The 11,160-nt window shown below is 38.7% G+C and overlaps 1 protein-coding gene across 1 annotated transcript; it reads right to left on the bottom strand.

The window, feature by feature from the left end:
- Nucleotides 1-6,663: 6,663 nt before the first annotated feature.
- On the bottom strand, nucleotides 6,664-10,375 carry LOC104236224 (pentatricopeptide repeat-containing protein At2g21090-like). Its single transcript, XM_009790105.2, has 2 exons — nucleotides 8,359-10,375; nucleotides 6,664-7,379 (listed from the first exon to the last, which is right to left on the bottom strand). The coding sequence occupies exons 1-2, from the start codon at nucleotides 10,197-10,199 to the stop codon at nucleotides 7,337-7,339; spliced, it is 1,884 nt and encodes a 627-aa protein (XP_009788407.1). The 5' UTR covers nucleotides 10,200-10,375; the 3' UTR covers nucleotides 6,664-7,336.
- Nucleotides 10,376-11,160: the final 785 nt, after the last annotated feature.

Below are 11,160 nucleotides of genomic sequence, written 5' to 3'. Positions count from 1 at the left end.
ACTCTGATGACGGAGGTGTTACTGTACAGAATACATCAGAATCATCTTTGGTAGCCGAGGTAAAAGCACGACAATATGAAGATCCTATCTTAGTACGATTAAGAGAAAGCATTCAACAGTGTAAAAGTATGGCTTTTGGGATCGGAAAAGACGGGGCACTGAGATACCAGAGCCGATTGTGTGTGCCTAATGTGGCAGGGTTGCGAGAGAAGATTATGAATGAGATTCATCAATCCCGATATTCCATCCATCCCGGCTCGACAAAGATGTATCATGATGTCAAGGAGCAGTATTGGTGGGATAATATGAAGAAGTCTATTGCAGAATTTGTAGCCCAGTGTCCCAATTGTCAACAAGTAAAGATAGAACATCAGAAACCCGGTGGATTGCTTCAAAATATAGAGATTCCGACCTGGAAGTGGGAGGTGATTAATATGGACTTCATTATTGGATTACCTCGCTCTTATCATAAGTTTGACTCCATCTGGGTGATAATTGATCGACTTACAAAATGTGCCCATTTTCTGCCAGTGAAGACAACTTACACGGCTGAAGATTATGCAAAGTTGTATATCAAGGAGATTGTTAGGCTTCATGGTGTGCCCATATCTATTATATCAGACCGAGGAGCTCAATTTACGGCTAACTTTTGGAGGTCTTTCCAGAAGGGTTTAGGCACACAGGTAAATCTCAGCACTGCATTTCATCCGCAGACTGACGGACAGGCTGAACGTACCATTCAGACACTGGAAGATATGCTACGAGCATGTGTTCTAGATTTTAAGGGGAATTGGGATGATCATCTTCCACTCATAGAATTCGCCTATAACAATAGCTACCATTCCAGTATTAAAATGGCCCCATACGAGGCACTATACGGGAGGAGATGTAGATCACCAGTTGGATGGTTCGAAGTCGGTGAAACAGAATTATATGGGCCAGATTTGATTCACCAAGCTATTGAGAAGGTGAAAGTGATACAGGAGCGATTGAGGACGGCACAAAGCAGGCAAAAATCTTATTCTGATGTCCGACGTCGTGATCTAGAGTTTGAGGTTGGTGATTGGGTTTTCCTGAGGATCTCACCAATGAAGGGTATTATGCGTTTTGGGAAGAAAGGTAAGCTGAGTCCAAGGTATATCGGGCCGTATAAAATTCTTCGACGGATTGGACAGGTTGCTTATGAGTTAGAATTGCCATCCGAATTGGAATTTGTCCACCCGGTATTCCATGTATCTATGTTGAGAAAATGTATTGGAGACCCTTCTCGAGTCGTCCCTATCAAAGATGTACAAGTTACAGAGGACCTATCATATGAAGAAGTGCCAGTGGCGATATTAGATCGGCAAGTCCGCAAGCTGAGAACAAAAGATGTAGCTTCCGTCAAAGTATTGTGGAGGAACAAAAATATGGAAGAAATGACATGGGAAGCAGAAGAGGAGATGAAGTCTAAATACCCTTACTTATTCCAGAATGAAGATAACAAGGATGCTGGTGGAAGACAGGATACATTGGAAGGTGAAACGGCTCTATGAGGTAAGCAATAATTTGAGAATACTCCTCCTTAATACAAAATGGTGATATGTAGATAATGTAAATACGCATAATGCTTTGTGTAGCCTTGTGAAGCCATATGTTGGGCTTAATTACTTGCAAGTTTTGCTAGTGACCATTTTATAGGGGAAAATTGATCGGAAATTTCCATTGGAATCCACGATGATTTAAACTCCCCATAAACCCTTACATTCGAGGACGAATGTTCCTAAGGGGGGAGGGTGTTACAACCCATATCCACATGTGTTAGTTCATGCCATATATTAGTTAACATAAATCCAAGAAGGAATTATCTTTGAGATGATAAGAAGTCAATCCTATTGGTCTTAAGTGATACAAGAGTGTATAAGGGTGATTAACCAGTATTAGAAGTTAAACGAATCAAGGATGTTGTAACTCGTATTTTCAGGTAATCTAGCGGTGCTTAATACACTCAAGAGGTCATTTATTAAGGTATTTTAATCATATAATATCCGTATCATAAGTCTTGAAGTCAAACGAGTTATGAAACAAAAGTCGACAAAAGTTGTCGCAACTTAGGTTCATAATTTTACTTAAACATTAGGTCAAATGTTTCTAATCTTTTCTCATAATTTACAAGGAATTACGGGGTGATCTACCAACCAAATTAAATATCTATGAGTCTAGTTTCCAACGCATTAAACCTTTCATCGATACGATCTCGGAGTAGAGAGATATTCGCGTTTTCGCGAGACTGCGCCAAGCACCTCTCTATGGGGCCCACTAAGGCGGTTTAAGATATTTGGACCTATATAGGATGCCTCCAACCCGTTTTAAGTCATTTCTTCTCACTATTTTCAGACCTTAGAACCCTAGGAACATCCTCTCAAGGTTCTCTCAAGATTCAAGACCCAAAAAAGGGCAAACAACACAAATCAAGTGTCGGGAATTCCGTGGCGCTAGTAAGTCTCTTGTTCTTCTTGTTGTTGCTCATTTTTGTGTCGTTCCAGCTCGTGTGGGAGGTTGTTTTAAAGGGTTTATGTTCTGTAAATACTCCCTCATGTTCTTAATATCAATCCTAGGTGATTTCAAGCCTTCTAAAGTGATTCTAGTGCCGAAAAACACTAATTGATCGCTAGTTTCGCTTTTTTGTTGTTGTGGCAGCATTGGAGGGATATTTCATGGAAATTTAAGGTCAAATTGGAGTTGTTATTTCTGTATAAAGGTAATGAACCTCTTACTCTATATGTATTTAAGATTATCCAAGTTGCGGCTAAGCCATTGAAGCTAGAACTTGTGAGATATATATCGAAAGGCTTGGTAGTAATGTTATTGTTTTGTGGACTGTTTTGCGTTGTTGTTGGGCTGCGTATTTTACTACTATCTTGTGGAGTTTTGGAGGAGGAAGGGTGTGGAGAAACACCATATATATGTAGGGTTATGGGCTGATAGTTATTCGTAACATTTCCAGGTTGTTTGACACGACTACGGTGGTCGTCGTATGTATGGAGTGATTAGGCTGTGTGTGGACTATTTTGGGAGGCTCAATATGTTTATTATTGATGTTGTTTGGGCTGTTTGGTGACTGTTTTGAATGGTGTGAGGTCATATATATAGGGGAGGTGCTGTCCGTTTCATCGTAAAATAGGTTGTGGTCGATACATAATAGTTATGACGCTTAAATGATAACGATAGTATCGTTTCTCTTATTGTAGACTAAGGAGTTTTGACAATTGCATAGCTTGAGATTGGGGCAGTATATACAAGGTATGTGAGGCTATCCCTTTCCTTCTTTTGCACGACTCCGATTGTACATAATGTAATGAACGAGCTTCCAAGATACTCTACTCTTAGAAGCTAGCAGTACTTACATTGTTTTCCCTCTTATGGAACGATTGATGTTAATGTTGCTTCTCTTATTCTTATGTTATCAATGTTGTTGGTACTTCCTGATTCTTATAAGGTTCATAGTGAAGAGTTAGTCCTAATAACGTGTACAGAGGATACCGACCTTACGTCACTCCGAAAGGTTTAGAATGTGATTCCATGAGTCGAGCATGCATTATATATATGTATCTATTTTACTCTACCGAGCCACGCTATAGTTGGCCGGGTACGGCACCTATTGTGCAACCACTGATCAGTTGGGTTTTACCGAGCTCCACGTGGCCGGGTACGATTCTACCGAGCCTATTATGGCCGGGTACGATATGATTACCGAGCCTATTATGGCCGGGTACGATATGATGATGATGATGCCCACAGAGGCGAATGCTTTAAAGGTTTATGTATTTATACATATGTATCATGCATTTCATGTAAGTAGCCCTCAGAGGTACTAAGATGTTACATGTTGTATATTCTCTATCCTTGCTTACATTACTGATCGTATTTATGGTTCCTTGCCTTACATACTCAGTACTTTATTCGTACTGACGTCCTTTTATTTGTGGACGCTGCATGTCGTGCTGCAGGTCCTGATAGACAGGCAGGTGCAGCTCCCCCACCACAGTAGACTGTCCAGTTCAGCGGTGATTGGCGAGATCCCTTCTCCGGACTTGCCTTGGTCTTGGTATGCAATTTTTGTTATAGACATTATGGGTATGTCGGGGCCCTGTTCCGGCTATGTTGCAACACTTATGTTCTTTTAGAGGCTCATAGATAGGTGTCGGCTCATGTATAGTTTGGTATGCCTTGTCGGCTAGTTTTTGTTGTATAGTCTTTCATAGTAGCGTGGTAGCTCATACCTTATATGTAGTTTCTTGATTGTCTGGTCATCCCCTGCTATGTATGTTCATGCCGTCATATTTTATTGCTGGTTGTCCATGATCTAGGTCTACCATTTATATTGATCTCGTCAGCCCTAAAAGATAATAATGAAGGTTAGATGAAATGTACGTTGGTGCTCGGCAAGTGTGGTCGGGTGCTAGTCATGGCCCTTCAGTTTGGGTCGTGACAAACTTGGTATCAGAGCAAGTCTGTCCTAGGGGTTGTCTATGAGCCGTGTCTAGTAGAGTCTTGATTATGGATGTGTAGCGCGCCACATTTATAATCAGGAGGCTACATGACATCTAGGGTTGTTACCTTCTTCCTGAATCTAGATCGTGCGTAGAGTTGAGTCGTAAGTGTTCGTCTCTATCCAAATGCATGAAGTTTAAATTATCTTCAGAAATAAAATTTGCTTCAGCATTTTTCTCTGTCTTCTTTAGGGAGGCTTGATAAAGCTCAACCAGGTGCTTTGGCGTACGACAGGTACGTGACCAGTGCCCTTTTTCTCCACATCTATAGCATGCATTTTCTGCATTTGGTGCTTGCACCGCTTCATGCTTTTGTTCCTTCCTTTTCCACTGCTGGTGGTGAGGAGTGTTCTTTGGTGCATTATTATTACCATGATTAGAGTTTCTTTCCCGATCACGACCATGACCACGACTGGGGCCACGACATTTTCCACGTTTAGCCTGGTGGAAGTTCGTCTCATTCACTTTAGGGAATGGACAAGAACCAGTAGGTCGGCTTTCATGATTTTTCATTAATAGCCCATTATGTTGCTCGGCTATAAGAAGATGTGAGATAAGTTCAGAATACTTTTTAAATCCCATCTCTCGATATTGCTGCTGCAGGAGCATATTCGAGGCATGAAAAGTGGTGAAAGTTTTCTCCAACATATCATGATCAGTAATATTATCACCACATAACTTCAATTGGGAAATAATTCTGAACATAACAGAATTATACTCACTGATAGATTTAAAATCTTGTAGCCTTAAATGAGTCCAATCATATCGTGTCTATGGAAGAACGACGATCTTCAGGTGGTCATATCTATCTTTCAAATTATTCCACAGTATGACTGGATCTTTAACAGTAAGATATTCCATTTTCAGGCTCTCATCAAGGTAATGGCGTAGGAATATCATTGCTTTGGCACGGTCTTGGTTTGATGCCTGATTTTTGTCTTTGATGGTGTCTGCCAGACCCATCGCATCAAGATGAATTTCAGCATCAAGCACCCAAGACATGTAGCTTTTGCCCGATATATCCAGGGCTACAAATTCAAGTTTAGAAAGATTTGACATTATTTAGGAAAAGAAAGTTCTTACCTCAGATACTTTCAAAATATTTGCTCGAGATGGCAGAGTCTCGTGCTGATAACGTGTTATAAAATAAAGACTATAAAGTAAAGACAAGTATAGAGAGAAACTGATATATTATTCGAATTCAAACTGATGTACATAATGAACTGAAATCTCTTCTATTTATAGAAGAAAAGGAAGCTGTTGTGTAAGCTGCTACTATACCAGATATGGATAATCTTCTACTGAGAGCAATGTTTATCCATAACGGAGTACTGAAAGGATAAGCTTATTATACCCGATATGGATAATCTTCTACCGGGGGTAATGTTTATCCATAACTGGGTACTGAAAGGATAAGCTTATTATACCCGGTATGGATAATCTTCTACCGGGGGTAATGTTTATCCATAACTGGGTACTGAAAGGATAAACTTATTATACCCGGTATAGATAATCTTCTACCGGGGGTAATGTTTATCCATAACCGGGTATCGAAGTGATAAGCTTCTTCAGGAAGCTTATTTCCAATGGAGTACTTAAATAGATAAACATATTTACGGTGGAGTCTCATATGGATAAACTTCTTCAGGAAGCTTATTTACAACAGAGTACTAAATGAACATCCATAATATAATATATTTATAACATGAACGACATATTTTATATAATTTGTTTCTTTCTAACGTAAGAATGATAATGACATTTGGATTAAATTGTGATACTCTTACTAATATAGTAATAATTTAATACTCCAAAATATAATAGCCGATAAATTATATACTTTTTGTATATGTGTATTATATACCAAAAATATACATATTTTATATACTTTTCGGTTAGCAAATACAATTAGCTTCAGCCGATCGTCCAATTTTATATTTTGCCCATAAATTTATCGTTTTCACACAGCTGTTTTTTTTTTTTTTTTGTCTTATACCAAGTATTTCTTTATCTTCTTTTGGTATGTCTTTACCGCAACAACTTGTAAATGTTGAATTAACCAAAAGTTTTTTACGAAGGATGCTGAAGGCAGCAGCGAAAGCCGCTTCAGTGAGAAAAACAACCAACATCATAATGCTAAAAGCTTCTGCTAGAATTTCGTTTCCTTTAGTAGAAGAAAAACAACATTCAGTTGTTTCTTTTCAGTTTAAAGTAGCCAAATAAAGCAACTGTTCTGTCTAGTTCTTGTCTATCGACAGAAAAGAGAGCAAGTTGCTACGATATACGGTCCTTCCCTTAGGGTCTTCATGCGTGGGGATGACAAATTCCAGCAAAATTCTAGTTATGATCTTTCAGTACAACAAATATACCATCCAGCACGCAATCATAGCTATCTTCAGCTATATTGTCAATAAAATGAAGTTATTGACCACCAGCCGGCTCTAAATCCCCAGCGTTCAAAACTATAGTGTTCTCAATCATGACAACTAAGAACTAATGGCACTTCTTTTCTAGACTTGCTGCAACACGACGTCTCAGTTGCTTCTGGGCAGGCATCTTACTGGGGAAAATCCACCTCAAAAATCTTTCCCAGGCACACCAGGCAAAACATGTCAGCAATGCCCATACCAGCAGCTTAGCCCTTAATGCCGTTGGCACAAGAACTAACTTCAACCAATCATTTAAGTTCCTCAACAAATCAGAGGTGATAATCGTGAAGAAGCCCAGCGGTAGCCAAAATGGCATATAAGAATGGCTTGTTTTCTGGTGTGTGCTAGTTGAGAAGGTGGCCCATGTAGTTCACATCAAAGGTTGCTACCTCTAGCATCAAGCCCACCATGTATAAAACTGTATTGACAAGATTTGGATTAAAATCAGTGCTGGCTCAATGCATGCATTTGGCATGTACTATTGACAGCCATGTTAACAGAAGAAAAATTAAGAAAGCAGGTGGATGGCAAATTGTCCCAGGAGGGAGAGGAAGACGCGTGAGCAGAAATATTCGTATGAGTTCGCTTCGATCAGGATTGGAAGGGGATGAGCATGTGAGAAAAACAGATAATGTTAATCAAACAATTAGGTATTATTATTGGCAATAATTTGGAATTCACTTCCGACATAGATTTTCTAAACCTCAATTTTATCATTCAATCGAGGCATCTTTGCAATCAGACAATTCTCACGAAAAGGTACTTTTATTCTTGAATGCATCCACAGTATGGGCTAATTCAAATATATTTGAGCTTCACATTTTTATGGTTTGATGATTTAGCATAAACTGAATTTCTTCAAGTTTGAAGGTTTAATAACAAAAGTCAACCATGAGATGTCAACATCTAGTCCAGTATGACAACTACAAAGGAAACAAAGATGACTGGTTTTGATTTGAGAAATTGCCCTTGATGTACAGTGGATGGCCTAGGGAGAACACCTAAGTAAGAGATTTTGCTCGCAAAGTTAGTGGGTGGAAGAGGAGCAGTGGCCCAAAGCTGTCGTTCACTTGAAACAAGAAACAATGAGGCGTCCAGGTTAACTAAAAATACAGGACAGGCTGTCCCAGGGATCTCTAATCTTATTCTTATGGCAGAGATTCAAAAGGGAAAGGACATCCAACAAAATTAAGCAAGTGCAACTAGATAATGTTCAAATATTTCCACACAGGAGATAAAAGGTACGAGCGGTTAACAAGCCAAAGAAAATAATTGCCTGCTTTAAATTTCACCAAAATTTAGATAAAATCCATAAATACCGAAAGGTGTGTCAAATAAACACATTTGTTTTGCATAAGTTTCAGTGATAGAGAGGGAAAAATGGAAAGAAATTTTACCTTTCACTGTCATGCAATAAATTATCTTCTTCTGTCTTATCAGCTAAAAGTTGCAAAATCGTGAGTGTATCTTTCTCTAAAGTATTCGACTGACTACACCCAAAAGACGGACGCAGTTTTTGCTCAATCTCTAACCAACTAACAGCCTGCTCTTTCCTAACATGTCTCTCATTCATAAGCTGTCTCACTTTCTCTACATTTTCCCACATCCCAAGTGCACCATAAATACTTGACAACAGCAAATATGCAGCAGGAGACTGTGGGTCCAGCTCTATTAGTAGTTCGGCAGCCATCCTACCCAACTCTACATTTCCATGAATCCTACAAACACCAAGTACGGCATTCCAAATACGATCATCAGGTTCACATGGCATCTTCTTTATCTGAGCTAGCACTTCACTAAAACGCCCTGCTCTACCTAAGAGGTCAATTATGCATGCATAATGTTCTTCATCGGGAGGAACATTATAATTAGAAGTCATCATCTCGAAAAAGGAAAGACCTTCTTGCACTAGCCCTGAATGACTACAAGCATTGAGAAGGACGACAAAAGTGATTCTGTTTGGTTTCACTCCAAACTTCACCATCCTAAAGAACTGTTCAATTGCCTCTTCACCCATACCATGTTGTGCTAATGCAGACAACATGGTGTTCCAAAATACTGCATCATGTTTGTTGCCCATCGTATCAAATACCCTCTTTGCAACTTCCAAATTTCCACATTTTGAATACATATCAATGAGAGAACTCATAACAATTGCATTAGGTCTTAAACCAGCATTCACCAGGAATGCATGTACTTGCTTACCATGCTTAAGTGATGCTATATCAGCACAAGCAGATAGGCAACTACTAAATGTAAACTGATCAGGTTGGACTTGAAGCTTCATCATCTTTGAAAATAACTCAAGGGCTTGAAGGCTCATGCCACTGTGGGAATAACCAGCAATCAAAGTCGTCCAAGAAACAGGATTCTTCTCAGGCATTGCTTCAAACAGCTCCCTGGCCGACACCATATCGCCACACCTTGAATAGCCTGAAACCAAGGTGGTCCAAGCAAGAACATCTTTTACTCTCATTGCATCAAACAACCTTCTAGCATCGCTCATCTTTCCACATTTTGCATACGCATCAACAATCGAACTAGAAAGAACTACATTAGACAAAAACCCAGCGACCAGTACTTGGGAATGAACCTGCCCAGTGAGAGAAAAATCCCTGGACTTAACACAAGCAGTAATAACCCCAGCAAAGCTATAGTCATTGAACCCAACACCTAACCTCCTAAATTCTCTATAAAACTTGAGAGCCTCGTTGAAGTACCCAACCTGAGCATAAGCAATCACCATAGTATTCCAAGAAACAACATCTTTCTCGGGCATTTTGTCAAACAGCCTTTTAGCAGCCTTTACCATGCCTGACTTAGCATAGCCAGAAAGCATATTATTCCAGGAATACAAATTTCTCGTAGTCATTTTATCAAACACGTTACGTGCTTCAATATGACGACCGCACTTACCATACATGTTAATCAAATGATTGGCAAGAAAAGTAGTGGGGTGTTTCCACCCAGTGGTTTTGAGATGGAAGTGGATCCATTTTCCTTCTCTATATGACTTCGAATTGGCACACTGTTGAATGAGAGAAGCTAGAGTTTTACTGTCTAAGCGAATGCCTTTGCGAGTTAGGATGTTAAGGTGATGGAAGGCTTGTTTAAGATGGCCTTGAGAAGAGAGATTGAGAATTTTTTGGACTGAGCATAAATTATTGAGCTTCTTGTTTGTATTAACGGATTTAACTCCAAAACTGCGAACTTTGGAAGGTAAAGATGAAGTGGGCATTGCAGAAAGGAAACATGTCAGAATGGGTTGCTTTGATTCTATTCCTAGAAAAATGAGCAGTTCAAATTGGCCTCGGAGATGGAAGTTCCGGCAAAATCAGTTCAATGTGTGAGACACCAACGTTGGACTTGGATCGGACTGTTAGAAGCGATGACTGCTCAGGTGAGCGTCATTTGCAGAAGCAATCTGAAAAAGTGTTTCAAAAAGTAGAAATATGTTTTAAGAATAAAAATATAAATAATCAAGATGGTCCTTAAAGTATAGGTATAACTATTTTGGTCCTTAATATATACATCTTAACACATATGATCCTTTATGTTTGCAAAATTCTATCACTTTTAGTCCAACACCTAAGAAGTAACTGAACACCCAAAAACACATGTTAAACTTGAACAGTTTCGTAAATTGAAATTTCTCAAATATAGATTTGCTAGCTTTTGGACATAGATTTGATTGAAAAATGAAATAATGAGTTTTTGGAGATGAGATGAAAATTAGTTTTTGAAAGTTAAAATTGTGTTTTAATATTCGTTTTACTTTAAAAGAATTTGTAATTTTGTGAGTAAAAAACTTCAAAAATTACTCTAGAGCAGTTTTTAGGATTTGAAGATTTTTTTTCAAGATGGTAAGTAATGGTTGAAATCTAAAAACAAACAGATAATTTGGAAGAAAAAAATCCAAATTTTTATGGCCAAACAGACAGAGTAGCATTATATGTATTCCTACGTAGTACAATTTATTATTTTACTAAAAAAGAAATGTCAAAGGCCGAGTTGATAATTCAGCTCTTCTTGCTTTGGAATTCTAACTATATCGATAGGGGAGAAATTCAAAAATAGTCATATTTACAACTGGTCGTTCAAAAATACCCCAATCTTAAAAGTAATCGAAATTTAACTATTTTTCATGTAAAGATAAATCTGAGCGAAAACACTGTTCAAAACCCAAAAAAAACGTCAGT

Source organism: Nicotiana sylvestris, chromosome 1 (genome assembly GCF_000393655.2).
Source record: "Nicotiana sylvestris chromosome 1, ASM39365v2, whole genome shotgun sequence".
Taxonomy (NCBI): domain Eukaryota; kingdom Viridiplantae; phylum Streptophyta; class Magnoliopsida; order Solanales; family Solanaceae; genus Nicotiana; species Nicotiana sylvestris.
The sequence above is the reverse complement of the archived record's forward strand: the minus strand, read 5'-3'. Positions and strand labels throughout refer to the sequence as shown.

Bases quoted from the DNA above. Each gene is read 5' to 3' on its own strand.
- LOC104236224 (XM_009790105.2), bottom strand. From the start codon at position 10,199: ATGCCCACTTCATCTTTACCTTCCAAAGTTCGCAGTTTTGGAGTTAAA. The intron at 7,380-8,358 runs GTAAAATTTCTT...TTGTCAATACAG, and splicing joins TTATTGCATGACAGTGAAAG to TTTTATACATGGTGGGCTTG.